Raw genomic sequence first — 25,470 nt, 5'->3', positions numbered from 1 at the left:
CGACGTAAAGCATCCATTTGGGAACGATGATGGGTTGTCTGTAGAATGCTTGAAGGGGACCTATTATGCTCATTTTTCAACACTTTGTATTAAGTTGTGGACTCCTATAGAGCAGCTACACACAATAACCCGCACAGAAAACTTTCTAGATCTTCCAGAATCTGCACCTATTCCAGCTGCTGTGATTGGTCACATTACACAAGAGCTCCTAAATACTGTAATTCCGAACTACTGCCAAACCCCACTTTCTAATTTTGTGGGTACAGGAAATTGATAATAAATGAAGTCTTTGGACTCGAACAGTGGTTAGGAGCTACTAGTAGCTCATAAGCTACTGGCTAGAAAGAGTGGTAACGTAGGTCCGTGTTTAGTGAGTGCAGATGTCCGACATTAATGCATCTTTCCCGGCAAGAGCATGCTGCTTCTGGCTTCAGCTACAATTTGGCGGATACTTCAGGTTCAAGTTCACAAAAACAGTCCTGTTTGAAATGGGAATCACCAATTCCAACCACTTTTTTCCTGAGATTGCCTCATAGAAATATTTCCTGCGAGCCATAGCTAAAAACCGCAAACAGAGAGAAGCAGCGCTGTGGGGAGGGCTTATCTGGTTTACAGCATATGCCCATATAAGGAAGTTCGGCTCCCTGTGACATCACAAACAGACAGTGTTAGAAAAAACTCACTGAAACCAAGCTTTCTTCCAAATGAGCTAAAACTTTGGCATCATTTAACACAAGACTGCAACATTTATAGGTCAGAAAAGTGGAAAAAGCATAATAGGCCCCCTTTAAAAAAAAACATGGTAGTAACAAAATAAAACCCACAACATTACAAATAGCACATGAATTTTGTTTTTATTAAAGAAACACAAATGGTAAGGGCATGTCGCTCCAATGTTGGGTCATCAGTTTTTCCTGACATAGACTATAATTCAGTCGGGTTCAATTTAATCCATAGAGAGAAAAAAATCCATCATGACTAAAAGTGCACTTTTTTTTATAGAGAGTTCATACCAATATGCTGATTTACAAACCAAACACATCTCAATTGACAGCGTACATATTTAGATCCTGTTTCAGAACATTTTAAACCGGATCGTGGTCTTGACTCTCCAATTACGTCTTCACATTCAAACATGGCGGAAATCTATGTATCGAATTCGCTGCCTGATAATAGGAGGAACTTTTATGGGTGTGTTCAACCTCAAGAGGGGATGATACACAAGAGGAGGGGGGGGGGGGCAGAAAGACAATGCAGAGCAAAGGAAGGTAAAGAGATTTAGAATAAATAAGAATGAAGCATGGTGGCCGTCTAAACATTATAAGCAAAAGAAAAGTGTTTTGTCAAAAAGTGGGCAAACATTGCTTGATGGGTGTCACACAGCTGGTCACAGCAACTCCAGACGACACACAGACATTTTGGTGCTGAAGGGTCCACCTCAGAACCACACAGTCCATGACAGAAGAAGACTAATAACAAACATCTCAAGGCACCTAAATGACCCGCCCCCCCCACCTTTGTGAGGCCAACGCATCTCTCACAAGCACACACAAGCCACCGTTGGCATCTAATCCTAGTGGCTTCAAACTGCTGAGCTAGGCAAAAAATATATATATTGATTTTTGAGATCTACTCATTCAAATAAAGCTGTGGCGCCAACATATCATAATCACATCATCTCATTGACGGGCGATCAATGAATACGCATTTACTTTCCAACGCTTATCCTTAGCTGGAGCCTATCCCAGGTATGCCCTGTCAATCAAAAAAATCAAAATAAAGAAACAACAATACATGCTGTGTAGGAATCAATCCCATGCTGACTGTGCTAATGTCAAGCATGTGTTAGGTTAGACTGTGTTACCGGGAGCCAAAGCAGCCGCAGCTGTATAGGGCGCCGCCATCTTGAAAAAAAAAAAAAAAAGTGTATCACTACACCACCGGAAAAGCTGTTTAATGATAATAAACTAAATTCTGAAGGCACATTTACTTACTGGATAGCTGACATTAGCTTGCCAGATAACTTGCCAGATTTATTCAAAACAAATAGAAATAGCATGCTTGCTTTCCTGGAAGGTTGCCACCATTATACATGATATCATTTTTTTAAAATTCATAATCGAATTAAAACTGTACCCTCGTGATTGATAATATTTAGCACCAGTTCATACCAAAAAGAACAAAAAATAAAAATAAAAAGACACAAAACACAACTGCAAAGGCATCAAAACAAATAATTTTGTTGTTGTTGATGACTGAAGTTGCATGCGACTGTGTGTGCCCCCCCCCCGAAAAAAAAAAAAAGCAAGCGTACATGCACCCGACACAAGCGAAGGAAAAGATGGAAAGTCATTAAAGTGTGAAAAAAACCTGTGAAAACGCTCCGTTAGATGCCAGAATCATTTCTAGGAAGTGCACTGATGGTTAGTTAGCAAGTTTATACCTCCCACAAATATCATATTCATATGCATATAAATAAAATTCAGTGCTGTAAAAACGTCTCCTTCTCCATAGGATCTGACTTATCGCGACAAAAAACTACTGCTGCGAGTATGTAAACTGCACATGTTCTCTCCTTCATCCAGAATAAAACACCAAGGAGAAGAAGAAATGTTAATGGTTTTTTTTTGTTTTGGTTTCACCGCACCAAGATGTTGTATCGTTCGTTTTTTTGGTAGCAGCCAAGCACCAAGTTTGTGTAAGTTTCCGTTGTCAGTCTCTCGGGGAAGTGTGTATGTCGATGAAATCACTCCACATTCTTTGCGTGTGTGTATGTGTGCATGTGTACGGGGTCTATAATGTGCAAGGCTGCACGTTGACGCTGTGAGCCGCGTGGGCTTGCAAGTCGACAATCTGCGCCGCTTCATCATCTCCAGGCCGGGCGTTCATCAGGGATAGGTTCCTCACGCATCCCGTCATTCCAGAGGAAAACTTCCCTCCTGTCATGGCTGCCATATCTGGAGCTCCACCTGTCACACACAAAAAAATACATATTTGATTAATTTCCTCTACCATCACTTTTATGGAAGACACCGCGCAGGTCCACCCACCCAGGTAAAGGTGGCCTTTTGTGTTGACCATAATGCTTTTGCCCTTTGACTGTCCATGGAGAGCAGCTCCTTCATCAATCTGAATGTAGCCGTCTTTTCCAGTCCTGCAAGTAAAAAAAAAAAACACAACACATAATGTATGTTGAAATATTATATTTAACTAAAATAAAGCAAAATTACATTCTGGCTCATCAATAAAAAACCTTCCATGTACACAAGAGTACCCTTTCAAGGTTGTAGAACTTTATAGTCCATTGTTCTGTAACCGGGCGGTCTAGTGGTTAGTGTGCAGACCTCACAGCTAGGAGACCAGGGTTCAATTCCACCCTCGGCCATCTCTGTGTGGAGTTTGCATGTTTTCCCCGTGCATGCGTGGGTTTTCTCTGGGTACTCTGTTTTTTTAGCAAAAACATGCTAGGTTAATTAGCGACTCCAAATTGTCCATAGGTATGAATGTGAGTGTGAATGGTTGTTTGTCTATATGTGCCCTGTGATTGGCTGGCGACCAGTCCAGGGTGTACCCCGCCTCTCGCCCAAAGCTGGGATAGGCTCCAGCACCCAATTGCGACCCTCGTGAGGAAAAAGAGGTAGAAAATGAATGAATGAATGAATGGTTTTGTTCCTAATTTTTCACCAGTTTTTCCTTTTTTTTGAGGTGATTGGTCGGGGCACAAACATGGAGGCGCGCCCATGTGAGTGCAGGCCAGAGGTTGATCACCTTAATTGGTCTCTCCCAAGTTGTTATGTGTAATTGAGTGTTTAAATGTATACAGGAAGTGACACTTCAGTGTGGGACTCTTGAAGGACTTTTGTAATATAAAATAGGGTAAATAGGGTACCTTTTAGACGTATTGCCTCACCCTCTCATTGGGAACTATGGTTGGCCCTTAACGGGTGAAAGGGGGCTGGGTGAATTGTTTAGGAGAGGCCTGTTGTGTGTGCTGGGGGGAAATGCTGGTGCACGGTTTGGCAAAATAAACTTGAAGAGCTCTCAAGCCCATGTCTGGTGTGCATTTCAGCTGCACTTCGGCCAACCAAAAATCATGTTCCACGAACCCGAGTTTTTACCTCAACCCATAATTTGGGTTCTGGAAGCAAACACCTTAACTCTAAAACTATGGATAGTGTAAATGCCGTGTTACCTGACTGCTGTAACTTTGTGCCATTTCCCGTCATTGATGGTCCTCTTTGACATGATTGCTGCTTCTCCGCTGCCCAACTGGTAACTGAGAGAGATCAAATAAAGCGTCAGTATGGCTTGGTATAAAAGTACTCGCCTAAAGGAAATATGCAGAACTACGAGACTCAACCTGAAAACCAGGTGTCCGTTGCGAAGGCCCAGGCTGATGAAATCCTTGCCTTTGCCATGTTCTCCACGCTCCTGGAAGTTGGTGTATTTAGTTTAGCGGGTGCAATATGTAATAAAAGTAACTTAATATAATAATAATTAATTATTTAATTATTATATTAATTATATATTATTGGTAAATAATTATTATTATTAATAATAATTAATTATAAATAATAATGATAATAATACATTGTTTAATTATTATATTAATTATTTATTATTATTATTAAATTATTATTAAATATTAATATTATTAAATAATTAATTATTATTATTTTATTTTAATATTATTTTTAATAATTAATATGTAATAAAATTACAAAATGCAAGAATTTTATTACAGGGTGTCAGGGTGCCAAATTTTGACCAACTGCTTAAAAACCAAGTGTTTTTTCAGTCCTCAAGGACAATAATGGAATAAATATTACGCCACCTCATAAACATTGTGCCAATCATGCAAACATATATGTGATGATATGATCATATTAGTATGACAACAGTAAACATGCCAAATAAGATCGTGTCTGGTGGAGTGGATCAGAGTGGATACCTTTTTACTAGCATGCACCTTTCGCACATTGAGTGTGCCATTGGTCTCCTAGGGGACATGGGAGGCGGAGTTAGAGAAGCAACATGCATTAACTGAAACACAGCATGCCCATCAACGGCACGGTCAACAGCAGTGAGGTGATGAAAGTGACAATCATGATGTTAAAATGTACTAGGTTCTTCAATGGTGATATTAAAGCGAAGAAAAGGCGACGGGGTAAGTAATTCAAACCCGGATTTGGATGTCAGGACTTACAACTCCTTGCCACAGGACCAGACCCTCAGAGGAGAAGGTGTTGATCTCCAGTTCAATGGTCTCTGGAGAGTCATGAGCGCTAAAGCGTGTCAAAATATAATATTAATCAATCATAAATCGAGAAAAAACATGAAATAATTACAATTATAATAACAATTACCTTCTTTGGAAGCTGGACTTAGGAAGGGCAACGTATCCATCGTTGTTAAAATGAGCTGCATACTGATAAGGGGAATCTACAAGCAATAGAAAAACCCAAATTAATACTTCACATTTGTACTGCTATGGCGCCCTCCAGTGGCAAACACTGGGAAACAAATTTTTTGGTGAAAGTCTTATTTTTTTTACTTGTGTGTCACATTATTTGGTGATGGAGGCGATTAGAAGCATTTGCAAATAACAAATAATATCAAATGTTATATGCATGACAATACAAATCTGCAATTATTGATGCTTCTTATCTCTGACCACCAAAAGAACTGCGACTCCATGCAAAAAATGGCATATTCAGCACAGAGTACATGACATCACTCTGCGCTTTAATGTCGTTAATAGAAGTGCAAACGTGGAGGACATTGAAGGTTTGGACTTGGACGGCTTGAGGAGGGACACAACATGTATTTGCAGCTTTAGTTGTTGTCAAAAAGCGGAACAATAATGTGAGTCATCATATCATATGAACTGACGCAACCAAAGGGAAAAATAGGAGAATTCCACTTGGAGCGTTGGATACCAGTTCTTAGTACGGATGTAGAACCCCCCCCTTTTCACCCGGTTTCAATGCAGGCATATGTTTGGTATGTTGAGGGGTTATGGGGCCTCCCGACTTCAGATGGGTCCCTGTTAGTCATGGTCAGGTCAGACTCAATACGTATATACTGTACCATTGGCCTCGCTGGCCTCTGAATTCCACTTGGCCTCTGGGAAGATGGTGACACGGCCTGTGAGTGCAGGATATATAGCCATGAGAGGGCGGGGGGTAAGACATATTGAATCATTGAGGGGGGGTTGTCTCCCAGCATGCATACTGTGCAGTATGCCAAAGAAAGGCATCCGATCCTGTTATTTGAATCATATGTTCTTATTTCTGACTGAGTATCATGTACACTTACACTGTGTCATGACAAGCCAACAAAAAGTATTTATATATATAAAAAGTATTTTCTATGTCGTTAACCTGACAGCGAGGTCATCATTTCACACTCACTTTCTTCACAGTTGAGGCCAGTGAAGCCCGACTGGCACACGCACTGTCCACCGATACAGTTGCCGCCATTTTGGCATTGAAGGTCGCTCTGGCAGACGTCTTTCATGATCTCACAATGCTCGCCTGAAGGGTCACATGACAATAACAGGTGAAAGCATGGACACATCCTCCGTAGTATGTCACCAAAGATAATGATAATAATAATAATAATAATAATAATAATAATATTTATTATTATTATTATTATTATTATTATTATTATTATTATTATTATTATTATTATTATTATTATTATTATTATTATTATTATTATTATCATTATTATTATTTTTATTAGTAATAATATTATTTTTTAATATTATTTTATTAGTTTATTATTATTTTTTATTATTATTATTATTATTATTTATGTAGTCATATTTAGTTATTCAGTTATTTTTTGCATTATCATAATATTATTCTTATTGTTATTAATTATTTTTATATTTAATAATAATAACAATAATTATTATAATAATAATAATATCATAATATTATCATAATAATCACAATAATCATAATAATCACAGTAATCATAATAATCATAATAATCATGATAATCATAAGCTAGGAGACCAGGGTTCAATCCCACCCTCGGCCATCTCTGTGTGGAGTTTGCATGTTCTCCCCGTGCATGTGTGGGTTTTGAATGAATGAATGCATGAATAATAATAATAATAATAATAATAATAATAATAATAATAATAATAATAACTAGTTTTAATATAATATAGACAAAAAACATTCGCAGCTATGGACAGTTTGGAGCCCACACACATATGGGGAGAACACACCAACTCCACAGAGATGCCCTAACCACCAATCACTTGACTGTGAGGCTAACATGCTAACCACTTTTCCACCGTCCAACCCATTAACAATTACAAACTTCCATTATACTAGACTGTATTCGCACAAACCTTCAAATCCATCCTTGCAGAGGCACTGGTACTCATACTCAGCATTGGGCATGCAGTGGCCCCCATGCAGGCAGGGCCTGCGGTCACATGGGCTGGTGTCCACACACTTGCGGATGGCCCTGCTTTCTGTAAAGCTGTAGGACAGATCTACCTTCTTGTTGTTTATCAGGACCTACACAGAAAATGTGGAAAAGTGGACAAGACGACATTTAGAAAATGACTCGCACTTTCTTGGCTCCTGCATAAAGAAAACTCACCTCTCCTATGCAGCCCTCAAACATATTGCTGACATTTGCAGGCTTGGGCAGGATGTCCATGTTGGCGACGCCTCCTAGGAACATGGGCGTGTGGATATTGAGGCCCTGGGCTTTTCCTGGAGACGCCCTCTTTTCCACTGGACCATGGTCAACTCTAAGGTGACCGTCCCGCTTGTTCCGCTCAGCCACTAGTCGATGCCACTGGCCCAGAGAGACCGGTTCTTGACTGCGAAGTACTGCCTGACCTGAAAATGAAAATGCAGGCGTATTCATTTATGTTCATGTATGTAGAACATACATATCTAGTACATAAAAAATCATTCATTCATTCATTTTCTACCGCTTTCTCCTCACGAGGGTTGCGGGGGGTGCTGGAGCCTATCCCAGCTGTCTTTGGGCGAGAGGCGGGGTACACCCTGGACTGGTCGCCAGCCAATCACAGGGCACATATAGACAAACAACCATTCACACTCACATTCATACCTATGGACAATTTGGAGTCGCCAATTAACCTAGCATGTTTTTGGAATGTGGGAGGAAACCGGAGTACCCGGAGAAAACCCACACATGCACGGGGAGAACATGCAAACTCCACACAGAGATGGCCAAGGGTGGAATTGAACCCTGGTCTCCTAGCTGTGAGGTCTGCGCGCTAACCACTCGACCCTCTAGAAAAATCAATAACTTGAAATAGCCTTGGCATAAAAGTGTTCAAATTTTACCTGTGCCCAGTTCGTATTTGAACTCGACATGCCCTTCCGCCATGGAGATGGCCACAAAGTCCTCAACCCTCATCTTCTTCCCTCCGCAGAAGAACATCAGACCATCTCTCTGAAGGGGTTTAAACTCCAGTTCAACCCGCAGGTCATCATGGACATTGGTCAGAGGAGGGTAGGAGATGTATGAGTCCTCTCCGTCAAACAGTGGAGTGGTTACCAATTCCCCTTGAGGGAATGGGAAAATACATCAGCTTTTTCATTTTTTTCCCAAATAGGAAAAATAGTAACCAAAAAAGGGCGTAGGCGGCTTCCTGTCTTACCATCCATGCATTTGTTCCCAAACTTTCCGAGGTGGCAGCGACAATCATAACCCAGGCCGCTTTGGCGATTAATGCAAGTAGCGTCTGGTCCGCAAGCGTCTGTGAGTGCACATGTCACCAAAGGTCAGAGTACTTTCTCGTTATCGTACTCAGCGGCGTTAGCACTCATCTGTTGCATGTACCCGAGTGGCAGTGAAGGGATGAGTGATGCTGGCAGTTGCTGCCAGTAAATCCTCTGGGGCAGCTACACTTATACAAGCTAGCGTCCGAGTCCTCGCACCTCCCTCCGTTCTAAAAAAGGAAGTAAACACAATAAAAACATGTACACGGGAGAAGAATTTGAAGGTATGGAAGCTGCTGACCTGGCATGGGTGATCTTTGCAAGTGGGACAGTTTGTAACACCGGTGGAGCTGCGATCCAAATCCTTGAAGATGACCTCATCACCTTGGATGACAAGCTGGCGAATGCAACCTGGATATGTCCGAATAATAGTAGATGAATAACAGAAAAAAAAATGTCCCATATTTCTCCTAGGGTGTGTCTAGTCATACCAACAAACCCGGTCTTGATTCCAGCAGTTTTGGCCAAAGCCGTATAGTTAGGGTAACCACCCACATGCAGCTCCTCATTCAGATCCAAGCCCTTGAACTTGCCCTGAGGAACGAAGCTGTAAAACACTAGCAGCACATATGCAGCATTGAAAGACTTACTTGTGAGCTGCCATTAATGGGCTCTCCCCCATCCACTATGATGTAGCCAAGGGTGTGGTTCCGATACAGCTTGACTGTGTGAAATTCTCCAAGTTTAATAGGGTTAGGGTCACGAATGGTGGCCATGCCAGAACCCACATCAAACCTGTGACGACACAATGAATGCTTTTGAATGACAGATGAATTTATGACGCAAACGTTTAACAGTATAAAACTGACCTGAACTCTAAACGGCCGCCCACGAGACCAAGAGAAATGAAGTCGGCTCCAGTGGTCCTCCTCTGGCCATTGTAAAGGATCATACCTGCAGAGCAAAAACAATGTTAGTTTGTATTCAAGCTAATCAAAACTGCATAAAAATACCCAAAATAAATATTTACATTCATGCAGCAATTGCAAAGAAATTGACTCAGTCACACTTATGAGGTACATACAGTACCATCACTTAAAATTAAGGCTTATAGTAAGTTGTCTCTATGCATTGATGCTTTCACTTTTAAGTTGTGCTTTCACTTTTACGTCCCCCAAAACCAGAAAACTTTCCAATGATGTCAGAAAAAGTAACTAGTTGCTTTTGAGAAACATGCAGGAGAACATGCCCGAGTGGCGAATCGAACCCAGATCGCCTGTGCGGTAACCACTCGTCCACCGTGCATTGAGGCTATAAAAAAATAAGACTGCAATTTCGTCAGTTTTTAGTTGAAATGATTTGATAATGTCCTAGATTACGTTTATTAAATCCCGAGGATCCGATCTGTACATGCGATGATTGCGACCAAAAATTCGAAGTGGAGCATGCACATGAAATACTATGTGATGGCATGGAAAAATTTGAAAACAAGTTGGTAGACAGGAATTTTACATCATACATTTACTGTGAAGTTAGAACAACACGGAAATCTTCGGGAAATACCACACACAAAATAAATATTTACATTCATGCAGTAATTGCAAAGAAATTGACTCAGTCACACTTATGAGGTACATACAGTACCATTACTTAAAATTAAGGCTTATAGTAAGTCGTCTCTATGCATTGATGCTTTCACTTTTAAGTCTCCCAAAACCAGAAAACTTTTCCAATGATGTCAGAAAAAGTAACTAGTTGCTTTTGAGTAACATGCAGAAGAACATGCCCAATTGGAGAATCGAACCCAGATCGCCTGCGCGCTAACCACTCATCCACCGTGCATTGAGGCAATAAAAAAATAAGACTGCAATTTCGTCAGTTTTTAGTTGAAATGATTTATTTATGTCTTCCATTACGTTTATTAAATCCCGAGGATCCGATGACTGCAACCAAAAATTCGAAGTGGAGCGTAAAAAAAAATTGGAAAAAATTGAAAACAAGGTGATAGACGGGAATTTTACATCATACATTTACTGTGAGGTGATGTTAACTTAGAACAACACGGAAATCTCCGGGAAATACCACACGCAAACCAATGAAAAGCACGCTTTTGGGGGCTAGACCTCCAACGAAAGCTGGTACCGGTGAAGCGGACCTGTGGGTTGCATTAAGTAATGGCAATGACTGTATACTATGACATTCATTCATATTGCATACTCTGAAAGCTGGATGGTAATAGCGGCATGCAAGTGGAAAGCCAACCAAAAGCCTGGTTATGATGACATGGTACATTCCATTGTAACCAGTCACATGATGAGCATCTCCACATGCCAGGCACATGCCATTATCCGTGGGGATATGGTCACATCTTTTGCAAATGTCTGCCTCAAGCATCACTGATGCTTTATTGTAGTAGAATACTGTATTTAAGTTCCATGTCAGTTTCCAAGTAAGAGTTGAGCTCGTGAGCTAGTGAGTTTGGCGATTGTGACTGAAAAGCCAGCACAAGAACCAAGCTCCATACATCATGTTTGCGTCACTATGATGGCCGATAAACCAGCTCTGGATGCAGCATCAACATTCCTGCACATTCAAGCACTGAGACTCACCAGCATACAATATGAGACCTTCCCATAGAGGTGGTCAAGGAGGAGAAAGGGACGAAGATGCAGTGACATTACACATGAGTCATAAACAACACTGTTGATGTTGCAATATTTGTGTAAAATATATAACACTATACTCACTCACCATCAACATTATCAGGCCTGAAGTTGATTTTGATGCTGAAAGCCTTGTAGGCGTTTTTGATGGTGGGCAAGGTGAGATAGGACAATGGCTCCTGGGCAAAGTATGGCATCACTCTCTCTGGAACGGTACATCATCTCACAGTTAGACACAAACAAAAAACACATTTACAATCACACCTGAGATGGCCCACATGGCAGACTAACCATGAACATCCAGTCTGGTGAAGGCTTCCACTTTGCCATGTTTGTTATAGGCGGTGCACACGTATGTCCCCGAGTCGCTATCTGTGACTCGGGGAACCGTCAGCACGTTGACTTCCTGGAAGCACTTTGCAGGAAGCTCACCTTCAACCTACAAGTGGAAGAGACAGATACACAAACAGAGCGTATAGATGGGAACTACTTGGGGTTAATATTTCCCTCAAACAGAAGGCATCACTCTTGGAACGTAGTAATGACAAAAACATATCTTCAAGATTATTAAAAAAAAACAAAACACTTAAACTGTATTATGGAAAGCAGGAAGTGAACAAATGTAACAGTTACTGATTGTAAAAGTACCAGATGGAGGGGTAGGATTTAATAAGCTTTGCTTCTTCCTAGGGCGGCACGGCGGACTAGTGGTTAGCGCACAGACCTCACAGCTAGGAGACCAGGGTTCAATTCCACCCTCGGCCATCTCTGTGTGGAGTTTACATGTTCTCCCTGTGCGAGCATGGGTTTCCTCCCACATTCCAAAAACATGCTAGGTTAATTGGTCACTCCAAATTGTCCATAGGTATGAATGTGAGTGTGAATGGTTGTTTGTCTATATGTGCCCTGTGATTGGCTGGCGACCAGTCCAGGGTGTACTCCGCCTCTTGCCTAAAGACAGTTGGGATAGGCTCCAGCACCCCTGCGACCCTCGTGAGGATAAAGCGGTAGAAAATGAATGAATGCTTCTTCCTACTCCTTTTGGACATGTGGAACTGTGAACTGATTATGTGATGCATTCGATTGTAATTTGATGCATGTTCAAATGAAATAATACCATTACCATTACCATTACCATTACCAGATTCAACATCTGACCCAGTTACCCTAAGAAAAACCTAAAAACAACTCTATCTTGGATACCTTGGACCATCTGATGTCAGGCACAGGATATCCCGATGCCACACAAGGCAAGACAGCATCAGATCCAACAGTCACCTCCTTCCTTTCAGGGAGGGCAGAAATTTGAGGAAGTGCTATTGGGTGGAAAAAGGGTGGATGGTGGTAACAGATTAGACACAAGGACCATCAGAGGAAACTGCATTTAGGGCAAGCGCCCCATCAGGTTTGCTTTTCTTTATTTTTCATATAGATTTCATGGAGATCACTGCTATTGTAACAATAATGTTTATTGGGACTGTCCATTGGCTAATAGGTAGAAATGAGATATGTTTTTTTTCCAAAAACCAGCCAGCAGCCGGACTAAATGATTTGTTACAGAACAACCCACCATGTATGATAAGTATATGTACTCACACTGGACATTAAGGACCACTTGGGACTGTACCGAGCCCACGTCATTGGTGGCTGTGCAGCGATACTGCCCTGCGTCAGCCTCCGTCACTCGTTCAATCTTCAACATGCCGCCCATCACCACAATGTGTGCGGGCAGGTTGCCACCCACTTTGCTCCATTTGACTGTGGGCTCCGGGTCGCCAATGGCCTGGCATTCAAACTCTACAGAGTTCCCGATCATGACGGTCTGCACTGAGGTGCGCACGTTGATCATCACCTTGGGCAGTGCTGCAGAAAAGTTAGAGGTCATGCGTGTACGACATTTGTAAAGAATATAGTGTATGCCAAATGTAACAAACCTTGAATGGTTAGCCTGGCTGCATCCTGAGCCTGACCGTACACACTGCTTGCTCGGCAGATATAAACACCTTCATTGCTTTGCTCAAGGTTCTCGATTCTGAGGAGGAGCATACAGATAAGCTACGGCTCATTTTTAGTACCAAATATTTACAAAACTAAATTTGTGGCCAGAGTGCTGTAAGCCCTTTTAAGGACAGGTTTAGGTTATTATGCAATGATACAATGGAGAAAATTATCTTGTATGTTGACTTACTGCTGCTATAAATGACTGTATGTACTATAACATATTTCAGACTGTTTAAAAACACATGGGCTTGAGTTGGCGGAATTTTGTATAAACTGTAATAAATATTTTTCTGAAGTAGATGCAGGAAAGCATGCTAGCAGATATGGAGGTTTTTTGTTTGTTTTTTTTTTCCTTTATTTGGGCAAATATATGAAACACTACAGTGCACCTCCCACATCAATCAAAATATAACTTTCCATTATTTACATTTGTATTCAACTATCTGATCACAAGCCCAAAAGGAGTAGGCTGAAGCAAAAGCTTATAAATGCCTACCCCTTTTTGCAAGATATAATCATGTTCATGCCACTGGCTTATTATTATCATTATCGTTATAATCTTTATCATTATTACCATCATTATAATCATTATTAATATGACCATTTTCATCATTATAGTTAACAATTTTTTCATTTTTAATTATTTAATTTTACAGACTTCATCACTGCACAGGTCTACACAAGCTGTCTATCATTGCAAGGGCTCAGCTGCAAAGTCATTAAATAGGCATCGTTATCTGTTGGCTGTGTGTCACCTGAGCACGCCATCCTTGACATGGTGGTTCGGGGGCAGAGCACCCCCCTCCTTCAGCCACTCAATTTTAGTTTCTACTCCCCCGGCTGCTGAACATGTGAACTCTACAGCGCTGCCCTGAGCCTTCACCTCCACTTGAGGTGACACACGGACAGCCAGTGGAGCTACAAAGAGGAACATCAGTGAGCAGTATGGTGTTAGTAGTGTTCCAACAGCCTATTATGATCAGTTTTTAGTAATTCCGAGGTTTTCTAGAATTAATACTACGTAAAATGTATTCCTTAAACTTACATCTGACTGCAACTTTAGCCACGACTTCACTGTGGCCAACTTTGTTGCTGGCCACACACTTGTAGCTGCCAGCGTCTTCGGTGGTCGCCAGATTGATCTGAAGATCCCCGTCGCTGACCTGGGCCCTCGAGGGCAGCCCACCATCCAGCTTGGTCCAAGTGTAGGCCAAAGGAGGAGTGCCATGCGCCAGGCACTGCAAGCGGATCACTTCCCCGACACGCACTGCCACATTGTCGGGCACAGACGTAGCATATGGAGGGGCTGCCAAAAAAACGTGTATCAGTACATGAGCAAAAAACACAAGAAATATTCTAAACATTAAAATAGTGTATTTGCATGCATATTTAAAATGATATTCAAACATGGTTAAGGTTCACACTTATTGAAAACCGTTTTTCAAACTGTTATTTTAACAATAAAGGTATACAAATAAAAACCTGTTACTAACTTTCCACATCAAGTGTAACAGTGACTTCAGTAGTGCCCATGGTGTTGGTGGCGGTGCAAATATATTCCCCAGAGTCCTGCCGACCCACGTTGGGCAGTACTAGGTTGTTCTCCACCACCTTATGTCGCCAAGGCAGAGGTGACCGCAATTTGGACCATGTGACAATTGGAGGGGGGAAACCTTGAACAGCAAAAGGGAGAACATGCATAGATTTACATTTTTACTAGTATATGTGCCTTACAGTCACATGACACAGGAGAGTGAGTTTGACTACCATGAGCTTCACAACGTAGGGTGGCGGTATGACCTTCCACCACAACCATCAGCGGTTCGGGAACAAAAGCTCTTGGTGCTGAGGGCAACTGGGAGCCTTCCTCCACAATGACCTCCACCCTGGTCTCGGTGCTGCCTTCGTTGTTGCGTGCCGTGCACACATACGTGCCATTATCTTCTAGACGAGCCACAAGAATCTGAAGCATAGAAGGAAAGATATATCATAATCTTCAGGAATAACGTGGTAACAAAAACAAATGCTGCCCTAATGTAGAGATCGTGATAGTTTTTGGAAACCTGCATGACTGCATTGGACTCCACTGGAACGGGGCTGCTAAGCATGACCTTGCGGTTGCTATCCAACCTGTGCCATGACACGGAAGGTCGAGGATCTCCGGAAGCCTGGCACTCCAGATTAATGGGTTCGCCTACCCTGATGCGCACTGGCCCAACAGGGGTGACGATGGCCACAGGGGATTCTGTGTACACACACACACACAACCAGCATGGCTGTATATCTGAGACACCACAAGAGGAGGAAGTCCTCAAGAAAGTATTATGTAGCGCTTGTAAATAGAGCAGGCATAAAAAACCCGTTACTAACTTTCCACATTAAGTGTAATGGTGACTTCGGTAGTGCCCATGGTGTTGGTGGCGGTGCAAATATATTCCCCAGAGTCCTGGCGACCCACGTTGTGCAGTACTAGGTGGTTCTCCACCACTTTATGTTGCCAAGGTAGAGATGACCGCAATTTGGACCATGTGACAATTGGAGGGGGGGAACCTTGAACAGCCAAACAGAAAACATGTTTACATCAGTACCTTATTTACATATGTCCCTTTCAGCTTACAGTCACATGACACAGGAGAGCAGTGTAAATGAGTTTGACTACCATGAGCTTCACAACGTAGGGTGGCGGTATGACCTTCCACCACAACCATCAGCGGTTCGGGAACAAACGCTCTTGGTGCTGAGGGCAACTGGGAGCCTTCCTCTACAATGACCTCCACCCTGGTCTCGGTGCTGCCTTCGTTGTTGCGTGCCGTGCACACATACGTGCCGCTATCTTCTGGACGAGCAACATGAATCTGAATCATAGAAAGAAAGATATGTAATAATCTTTAGGAATAACGTGGTAACAAAAACAAATACAGCGTAAACAGCATGATTAGATTTTGGCAACCTGCATGACTGCATTGGACTCCACTGGAACGGGGCTGCTAAACATGACCTTGCGGTTCCTGTCCAACCTGTGCCATGACACGGAAGGTCGAGGCTCTCCCGAAGCCTGGCACTCCAGGTTAATGGGTTCGCCTACCCTGATGCGCACTGGCCCAACAGGGGTGACGATGGCCACAGGGGATTCTGTGCACACACACAAAACCAGCATGGCTGTATATCTGACACACCACTAGGGGGAGCTCTCAAGAATGTGCAAACTCATAGGGCACAAGGACACGAGTGGTTACCGTGCAGGCCTCACAGCTAGGAGACCCGGGTTCAATTCCACCCTGGGTAATGTTTAGCAACTAACATTAGATATCATTGAATTTATAATAATAACACAATAATTACATTAGTAATATCATCATCGTAATCATAACTATCTGTTTAATACTTGCTTTTATAGTCACTATAGTTACTCCAGATCCCATTCACTGTGCAATATCTGATCAACCTCCATGTGCAATATTAAGGGCTCAAGTGTGAAGTATTTCCATAATGCCTCATATTAACTCTCTAACAAGATCTCAGTGTATAGACTGGTCATATATCTCATCTGGTTTCATATTATCTACATACTGTATTGTATATAATTCTGGGAAAAACTGTTGATTTTGTTAATACTTGGGTTGTTTATATTGTTTATTTTTCTATATTGTGTATTTTGTACTGCTTAACTGACTCTGTACTCTTGCTGTTGTGCAATACAAATTTCCCCACTGAGGGACGAATAAAGGCATATCTTAATCTTAATCTTAATATCGTTGGCTATTGTTGACCTAAAATTGACCCCTGAACCTCAATGAGTTTAAAATGTATTGCTATTGTTATTTATTGTTAATCAATGAATAAAATGAGTGACCATCTGGAATGTGAAGAGTTGTTGAGCAAATACTGCGTACATTGCGGTATGACATTCTTTTACCTTTCACAATCAAGGACACAAAAGTGTGTGTGATGCCAAATGGGTTGCTGGCCACACAGCGGTAAGCGCCATGATTGACTGGTTTTGCATTTGAAATGGTAATAACGGAACCATCAGGGCCAATCTGGACATTGTCTGTGGACAAGAGTTACAAACAAATCATTAGCGTAATGCTAGTTAAAAGGAAACACAATCAAAACAATGGTCAAAGAAAAAAAAAATCATCCTTCAAGTCTATATGAGACATAACTTTGAGGGGAAAAAAAAGTCATTAAAAAGTCATTAAACAAAGACAGATGTACTTCATGGGGGATGCTTGCTGTAATTATAATGACATCATAAAACCGGTAAGGTGAACATTTATGCTGTGTGTGAAAAAGCGAGAGAGAGTGTGTGTGTGTGTTTGCATAGTACCTGGCAACGGTTGGTTATTGGATAGTTTCCACTCCAGCCTGACAGGTTGGGCTCCGCTATACACTTTGCACCTAAAGCTGGCCGACTCCCCCACACGTATTGCAGCGCTGTGGGGTTCGATGGCTATGATGGGACTTTGAAGACCTGTGAAAGAGACAAGCGTTTTTTTTTGCCCCCCAGGAATATTCCTATGTTGCATCTCACTGACTTATCAATAACATTGATAGCATACGTCGGCACAGGTTCAAATCCAGAAAGAGAAACCGAGATCATTAAATTTGGACATGGAAAGCTCATTCACAAAGTGAGGTGTTTTAGTGCTGTCATTTCCTTTTCTTGCTGAAATGTAATTTAATCAATGAACAAGTTCATCTCTGAGAGGCCCTAAGCATGCTTACGTGAGGAGGATGAAGTGACCGAAACAAAGACAGTGGCCCGTTGGATGTGAGATCCAGGGATGCTCTGCACTTGACATATGTACTCTCCTGAATCCTCTGGAGTAGCCGACAGGATACGGAGCTGACTACCAACAACCTGTAATCAGAATAGTAGTAGTAATATGAAACATGCACAGTGGGAATGCCCAACTGTAGAATCGAACCCATGTCCCAAGCATATACAGTCTTTGTGTAAACATTATGTTCATACACAGTCATGTTTTTAAGTCTACCTGGTGGTTAGAAGACAGCCTTCCACCAGCTCTTGTCCAGGTGATTTGAGGAGGAGGATTACCAGAGGCCACGCAGTTCAAGGACAAGTCTTCACCCTCGTGGACGTCTGCTGCCGATGGCAGGATTTTGACGTTTGAGGTTTGATCGGCTGCATAAACACAAACATAACACTGATGGGCAAAGTTCGAGTCCATTACCAAACCATCTTGTCGCAAGAGTTGAACAGCTCACCTTTCAACACCGTAACATGGATGGGGGCGCTGTTGGAGCCCACATTGTTGCTGCCTACGCACATGTATGTGCCCGAATCAGATACCTTTACATTTGGGATGAGTAGAGTACCGATATCGGTGCGATCCATGCTGACCTAGAAAGGAAGTGAGTACATCAGAAAAGCTTGCCAAACACTATTCTTGAACCTTTTGACTCACAAGTGACACCATACCAACAAACGTTAGACGCACACTTACCTGAACGAGTCCTTTGCAACAAACACAAATATAACACACGTTGACATCACTAGCTAGTGCAAAACAAAAGCGCTACATTTGATAGAGACAAGAACAGACACTTCTACAGAATTTTGTTCCTAATTTCTACGTCATGTTTGAGAATGATTGCTGGTGTTATGATTTGTTAATGTCACTGTCAGTGATGATTACACCCCGCTGATTGGATTCAATGATGGATACGTTAGGGGCTGTTAGAACGGAGAGCTTGCGAGAAATAACGGCTGTGTGATTAAGTCTTACAAAATACTGTAAAAAATAAGTCCCCGAATGAATCAGAAATAAAGTGCCAGGATCAAAATCCACACAACTGAATGCTAACATCTGAATTTGGACTCTGTAGACTATGTAGTTTTAAGGCTGAAAATGAGCTTTTTTTAAAGATAAGATAAGATAAGATATGCCTTTATTCGTCCCTCAGTGGGGAAATTTGCATTGCACATCAGCAAGAGTACAGAATCAGTTAAGCAGTACAAAATACACAATATAGAAAAATAAACAATACAAAACATCCCAGTTTTTCCCAGAGTTATATACAATACAGTATGTACAGCTGTACAACCAGCACCGCTCCCAATAGACTTGTACACCACTATGTACATCTGTGTAATACTTTGTTTCTATACTCAGTATAGTTACTCCAGACCCCATTCACTGTGCAATATGTGATCAACCTCCATGTGCAATATCAAGGGCTCTAAATGCAATATACTAAGTTCTATGTGAAGTATTTCCATAATGCCTCATATTAACTCTCTAACAAGATCTCAGTGTATAGACTGGTCATATATCTCATCTCGTTTCATATTATCTACATACTGTATTGTATATAACTCTGGGAAAAACTGTTGATTTTGTTAATACTTGTTTATATTGTTTATTTTTCTATATTGTGTATTTTGTACTGCTTAACTGATTCTGTACTCTTGCTGCTGTGCAATACAAATTCCCCCACTGAGGGACGAATGAAGGCATATCTTAATCTTAATCTTAATATGAAACGAGATGAGATATACGTATGACCAGTCTATACACTGAGATCTTGCTAGTGAGTTAATATGAGGCATTATGGAAATACTTCACATAAAAGTATACTTCACTTAATATATTGCATTTAGAGCCCTTAATATTGCACATCTCATCTCATAGGGAGCGTTCTGGTAAGGCATTCCCATATCCGGAGCTGCTTAGCTGCAGCTTGTCCAAGTGTACTGTAATCTAAGCTAAACTGAGCATCTACGAGTGCAGGCGCTGATGGGTTCACAAAGCAAGTTGTTTGCAAGAATATAGAATTTCTGGATGGTTGCAAGACTCATCCCGACTCACAAAAGGAGTCGCATAACTGAACAAGCCTGAGAAGTTTCTCTCAGCTCCTGGAGCTTGGTGCAGGACTCAAGTACAAAAAAAAAAAAAAACGCAAGCAAAATATGCTTCTAGTGCCTCCTGTATGCTTTGTCCTGCAGTCAAATCAGTGCCGTGAGCCCAATTATGTACATGAGCGATGGTATGATGCGGACGATACAAAACGAAGGACAATGGATCATCAATAGGAGACAACATAAAAGTGAGTGCTGCATGCAAGTACATTAAGAAGCCAATTGGATCCAGAAGGTTGCTTTTAATGTGTGTTGGCACCATCACTAAAAGGACTCTGCAAGTAGCTTAGGGGAATTAATAGCTCCTAAAAGGCGTGAATCAAGGACATATTGGATCATGCACTTAGTTAACAATGTGTGAAGACAGGGTCAGTAGAGGACAATGGATGTGATCTACACACAATAAGACGGACAGACAGCGGACAGATGGACAGACCTGCGTCTCCTCAATACGTCTGTGTAACACATCGACACTGTTGCTTTTAAACTGATGGAAACCATGAGAGGGAATGGCCTGAGTAAACGTCAGAACAAGGGGGGGATACCAAAACAAAAAAAAAGGGTAGGGGATAGGGGAGGAGACAAAGGAAAAAAAGGAAAAAATAAAGGTACAAGGTCAAAATGCAGAAACAGTCACAGTGTGGTTATCAACCTTTGGGGCCGGAATTGCCTGTGAGGATATTTGTTGTTGTTTGTGAGTACGCTGTCAGTCATGTTAGCATCATCTTACATTAGTTATTATGGAGTTATCTCACCTGGGACGGGATTTGTCCTCCATTTTTCAGCCAGGTGAGTTCAGGGGTTGGTGATCCTGTTGCACGACAGTACAACCTCAAGGTGTCCCCTTCATGAGCACGGATATTTTGGGGACTGACTTGGACTTGGGGCTGGGTGCCAAAGCCGTTGGGGTTGGATTCTTCCAAATAAAAAAACATGGTAAGGATTCCTGACATAACATTTTTTGTAGATGCTTAATTATTTTTTATCAAAGTAATCTCATATTAATTTTTTCCCTTTATTTGGGCAAACACATGAAACATTACAGTGCATTTCTTACATCAATCAAAATATAACTTTCCATAATTTATATTTGTATTCAAGTATCTGATAACAAGCCCAAAAGGAGTAGGCTGAAGCAAAAGCTTATAAATGCCTCCCCCTTTTTGCAAGATATAATCATGTTCATGCCACTGTCTTGTTTTCCCCTGTTATTATTATCATTGTAATATTATTATTATTATTATCATTATCATTATTGTTATAATCTTTATCATTATTATCATCATTATAATCATCATTAATATTACCATTTTCATCATTATAGTTAACAATTTTTGTATTTTTTTATTTTTAATTATTTAATTTTACAGTTTTAGTGGTCATTAAATTGTAGGCTACTTCTATTGCTGGGTTGCAACCTTCTGATCTACAGGATGTCACTTAAATCCAGCCTCCATTCAGTTATCACAGAGATGGGTGGATGTCGGAGTATTATCTGCAAAAAAAAATAGCTAAACAGTTTTCAAGAACTACCGAAGTATTGAGACATATCAGATTCATCAACTATTGTTCTTGACGTGTCGTGATGACTACGGTTCTTTGCACCATCACCTGCACCTGCAACTGGACGTGACGTCACATGCAATCCAGCAGTTACCGATTATGGAAGATATACTGCTTCACAGCTTAATGGCTCTCCTTTGGCCCATTTGTTGATGGTGGAATTTGTTTAGTATTTTTTGTGTACAGAAGTCTTGTCCTGCTGTACAATTTACTGTTTATTATCTAAAGTGTTTCACTTTGACAATCTGCGATCCAATAAGTAAGAGAGGTTTTCATATCCCAGAAGTCCAACCAATTCAGTGCACAATTGGGCTATTCATTCTTTCAAAGTATCCAACATTAAAGTTGTTAAATGAACAAATAATGATTGGATTGGCGCTGCAGTCATTTTTCAAAAAGTGTGATTCTTGCAACGGTGGCCAAAATGTGGTGAACAAGCCTTCTTTGATCCAAAATGTTTGTATTAAAATTGGTAAGAGTGCACTAAAACAGTATGGAGCCCCTGATATGACGTAGTGTCACCTTTCCTAAAAAAAAAAAAAAAAGTATCAGATATGATGCACAGAGAGAGCATACTTTTCACAAAGAGGGAAACCCATGCTGTGTGTTCTCCGTGGGTATTCAGAGCTTTGCAGGCATACTCGCCCTCATCCGCCTGATCCACTGCTGTGAAGGTCAACAAGTTTCCTCTTATCACAGCCCTGGGACTCATTCTGTTCCCGGGGCCCCCTGTAACAATCACAATTGCACTCTGTCACCCCCCCAACAGTGAAGAAATAATAAATCTGCATGAACTCCAGCCTGTCGTACCGATCCATTCAACGGCAGGAGTTGGGTTCCCGGTCACAGTGCAGCGAAACTCGGCTCTATGCCCCCGCTGGACAGTCAGCGAAGAAGGGTTGATGGTGGCCACAGGCTGTGCCCCCTCCGCAGCTACAGAAGACAAAACAGTCAGAATGGATAAACCGATGGAATGTGTGATTAAGCGCCATAGTTGAGCCTCTATGGTACTTTTGGGTAGTCTTGCTCTTCAGAGTCGATGGAGGAAAAGAGAAGTGGCATGAAGCCCTTGGTTTGGCCTCAGGGCATATTGCTTGCCTTTAAGACTTTGGCAGGCTGCAAATCCTGTAAGCTGCCAAAGCAAAAGAAAGGCCTCTTTCAGCAAGGCTGGAGTAGTTTAGGCAGCCAAGCCAAAAACCTCTGGGACTGTTGCAGCAATGACACTCTGCCCTGAGTGACAACAACAGTTCAGAGAGGCTTGATGGGAAGAAGAACAAATGGGGGAAACATGGTGGGGTTGACCTAAATAGTTTTGACCTTCAATTTAAATTATCTCAAATGTGTTTTTGTATCTCGGGTTTTCAAGGATGAATTACTCAGAAAAGTTGCTCTGCAGTGACTAAAAAGTGATCCGATCAATAACTTCTTGTTTGTCTCATGTGTGCCTAATCTTCACCGTTAGACCGGCATTCAAATTTGTGTCAGCAGGGAAACACGACGACAATGAATCAATCATCTTCAGAGTTTCTGGCAAAAATAAAAGAAATGATTGCCAAATTCGAAGAGTCTTCACAAGTCATTGATGAAAAGTGACGTGATATTTAAGTACGACTCCCTGCGGATTTAAACTTAACACTCTTGTTGGTGTGGAAAACAGAAGAGTACAAATGAACTCTATAGAAATCACAACAGTAAATAATGTCTAAATTTGTACTGCCATCTGAGTAGAATACTGCATCTTAAATAGGCTACATGGTACATTTAGCTATTATGCAAGATGTTGTGATGGGATGTATTAAGCACAGTATGATGTTTGAAGCCCAGATGAGAGCACTTTCCTGGCTCAGCATGTTTCTTGAAAAGATGGAAGAAAAAAGGGGGGGGGGGGAAGGAAATTGAGTAGGGACAGCTCCCATGCCTGAATGTGGAGACACTGTTGCTTTAATGGTTTTGGCCATTTTTATGTTTTTTTTAATAGTGCTTAAAACTGCAGTGGACCCTTGGAATGCAAATGCAAAAATCAAAAGTTAATCCAAAAGAAAATAGGGCGCAAATTGTACTGTGCTACTTGGTTGCTACTCCTCCACAGGATGAGTGCCATGTTTATGGAGGACGGGGCTAAACATGATGTCAGGCTGACACACAGCTGCAGATATCTGCTGGAGAAAAGCATACTATAAAGAGAAAGACACCGTCTCGTTCTGTGGGGGAATTCCACCCACAATTACGACTGTTCATGTTAAAGTGTGAATGTTAGTCGACATTGCAAATGTGATATTTCGATACGTTCATTCATTCATTCATTTTCTACCGCTTTTTCCTCACGAGGGTCGCGGGGGGGTGCTGGAGCCTATCCCAACTGTCTTCGGGCGAGAGGCGGGGTACACCCTGGACTGGTCGCCAGCCAATCACAGGGCACATATAGACAAACAACCATTCACACTCACATTCATACCTATGGACAATTTGGAGTCGCCAATTAACCTAGCATGTTTTTGGAATGTGGGAGGAGAAAACCCACGCATGCACGGGGAGAACATGCAAACTCCACACAGAGATGGCCGAGGGTGGAATTGAACCCTGGTCTCCTAGCTGTGAGGTCTGCGTGCTAACCACTCACTCGCCGTGCCGCCTATTTCGATACGTGATATTTATATTTACAGATATAACATATATAGCTAGGATATAAGTTTGATGTGAAACATTTGGGTCGCCGCTTATCATTGAGTGGTGTTGATGGGTCCTTGCAACCCTCACAAAACAGATCGTTTGAATACCAAGGGGTCCACCGTAGTCTCATAAAAAAATGTGTTTCATTTAGTAAACTTTGCATTATCCACTCTTCATGTGGAGTGGTGATGTTTACGCTACACGTTCCAATGTTTTCAAAGGCCTTACATTTATAGCCTCACCCAATGAGTGAAGGTGCACTCAACATTCATGAGGAGTTGTCCGTAAGACTGAACGTGTGTACTTTTCCCTGCAGAAACGAACCCCTATAAACCAAAGAGTGGGAGCCAGCAATGCTCATGTACAACCTAGAACATGTTACGGACTGAAACAAAGAGCCCACTTGATCGTACATGGGCGCTACCGGACCATAACCACATCCATGCTGTGGAAGATGAGTGCATGCAGACGTCAAGAGAGGCAAGAGGCGAGTGTTCTTCTGAAAAGAGAGAGAGAGGATACCATGCCCATGCTGACTTACGCTTTCTGTGTCCTTCAAACATTTCATAGGCTGTGTAAAACATCTGTGTCTGTGAGGCCTCTAGAGATGGGGGAGGAAGAGGGAGGAAGCGACAGGTAGACTGTCAGGTCAGTTCTCTCATGGGAAACACTTGTTTTAATCCCGTCTCTCCCAGAGACATTATCCACCGTGAGGCCATTCTGGTGTCGCTGGAATCGGTACCATTGAGTGCTAAACTGAACTGAACTCAATTGGCATGGAAAGTACCAAAAGTAGATTCTCTGAGGGGTTAACATCAGCTTTGGTAAAGTATATGGTCATGTAACAGGCTTGTCTAAAGAGGCCCTCTCCAACATAAAACAGATGTATTATGTGGTAACTATTGAAGGTTTTGGGGTGTGAAGGCCATTTTTCACTTGCCCTGTCCTCTTTTCCATG

General features: G+C 41.7%; 1 protein-coding gene across 1 annotated transcript in view; it reads right to left on the bottom strand.

Annotated features, from left to right (window-relative positions):
• Positions 1-835: 835 nt before the first annotated feature.
• The window catches only part of hspg2 (heparan sulfate proteoglycan 2), an 84,834-nt gene continuing 60,199 nt past the window's right edge, over positions 836-25,470 (bottom strand). The window contains exons 49-90 of the mRNA XM_058050694.2: positions 25,054-25,113; positions 22,653-22,775; positions 22,419-22,571; positions 21,035-21,195; positions 20,716-20,793; positions 18,626-18,761; positions 18,394-18,542; positions 18,122-18,257; positions 17,724-17,867; positions 17,310-17,444; positions 16,344-16,525; positions 16,053-16,248; positions 15,764-15,943; positions 15,457-15,638; positions 15,161-15,356; positions 14,887-15,066; positions 14,439-14,699; positions 14,149-14,311; positions 13,327-13,424; positions 12,989-13,255; positions 12,596-12,708; positions 11,684-11,831; positions 11,481-11,597; positions 11,339-11,356; positions 9,599-9,683; positions 9,380-9,524; positions 9,221-9,323; positions 9,031-9,140; positions 8,851-8,959; positions 8,669-8,767; positions 8,352-8,573; positions 7,630-7,874; positions 7,373-7,544; positions 6,414-6,536; positions 6,091-6,147; positions 5,367-5,442; positions 5,207-5,285; positions 4,952-4,999; positions 4,361-4,431; positions 4,193-4,276; positions 3,051-3,154; positions 836-2,969 (exon numbers count right to left, since the gene is read on the bottom strand). Of these exons, the coding sequence (XP_057906677.2) occupies positions 2,794-2,969; positions 3,051-3,154; positions 4,193-4,276; positions 4,361-4,431; positions 4,952-4,999; positions 5,207-5,285; positions 5,367-5,442; positions 6,091-6,147; positions 6,414-6,536; positions 7,373-7,544; positions 7,630-7,874; positions 8,352-8,573; positions 8,669-8,767; positions 8,851-8,959; positions 9,031-9,140; positions 9,221-9,323; positions 9,380-9,524; positions 9,599-9,683; positions 11,339-11,356; positions 11,481-11,597; positions 11,684-11,831; positions 12,596-12,708; positions 12,989-13,255; positions 13,327-13,424; positions 14,149-14,311; positions 14,439-14,699; positions 14,887-15,066; positions 15,161-15,356; positions 15,457-15,638; positions 15,764-15,943; positions 16,053-16,248; positions 16,344-16,525; positions 17,310-17,444; positions 17,724-17,867; positions 18,122-18,257; positions 18,394-18,542; positions 18,626-18,761; positions 20,716-20,793; positions 21,035-21,195; positions 22,419-22,571; positions 22,653-22,775; positions 25,054-25,113 (5,684 nt within the window). The 3' untranslated portion in view covers positions 836-2,793. The remainder of the gene's footprint in view (positions 2,970-3,050; positions 3,155-4,192; positions 4,277-4,360; positions 4,432-4,951; positions 5,000-5,206; positions 5,286-5,366; positions 5,443-6,090; positions 6,148-6,413; positions 6,537-7,372; positions 7,545-7,629; positions 7,875-8,351; positions 8,574-8,668; positions 8,768-8,850; positions 8,960-9,030; positions 9,141-9,220; positions 9,324-9,379; positions 9,525-9,598; positions 9,684-11,338; positions 11,357-11,480; positions 11,598-11,683; positions 11,832-12,595; positions 12,709-12,988; positions 13,256-13,326; positions 13,425-14,148; positions 14,312-14,438; positions 14,700-14,886; positions 15,067-15,160; positions 15,357-15,456; positions 15,639-15,763; positions 15,944-16,052; positions 16,249-16,343; positions 16,526-17,309; positions 17,445-17,723; positions 17,868-18,121; positions 18,258-18,393; positions 18,543-18,625; positions 18,762-20,715; positions 20,794-21,034; positions 21,196-22,418; positions 22,572-22,652; positions 22,776-25,053; positions 25,114-25,470) is intronic.

This window comes from Doryrhamphus excisus, linkage group LG15 (assembly GCF_037039965.1).
Source record: "Doryrhamphus excisus strain RoL-2023G ecotype Guam linkage group LG15, RoL_Dexc_Guam_v1.1, whole genome shotgun sequence".
Classification (NCBI taxonomy): domain Eukaryota; kingdom Metazoa; phylum Chordata; class Actinopteri; order Syngnathiformes; family Syngnathidae; genus Doryrhamphus; species Doryrhamphus excisus.
The sequence above is the reverse complement of the archived record's forward strand: the minus strand, read 5'-3'. Positions and strand labels throughout refer to the sequence as shown.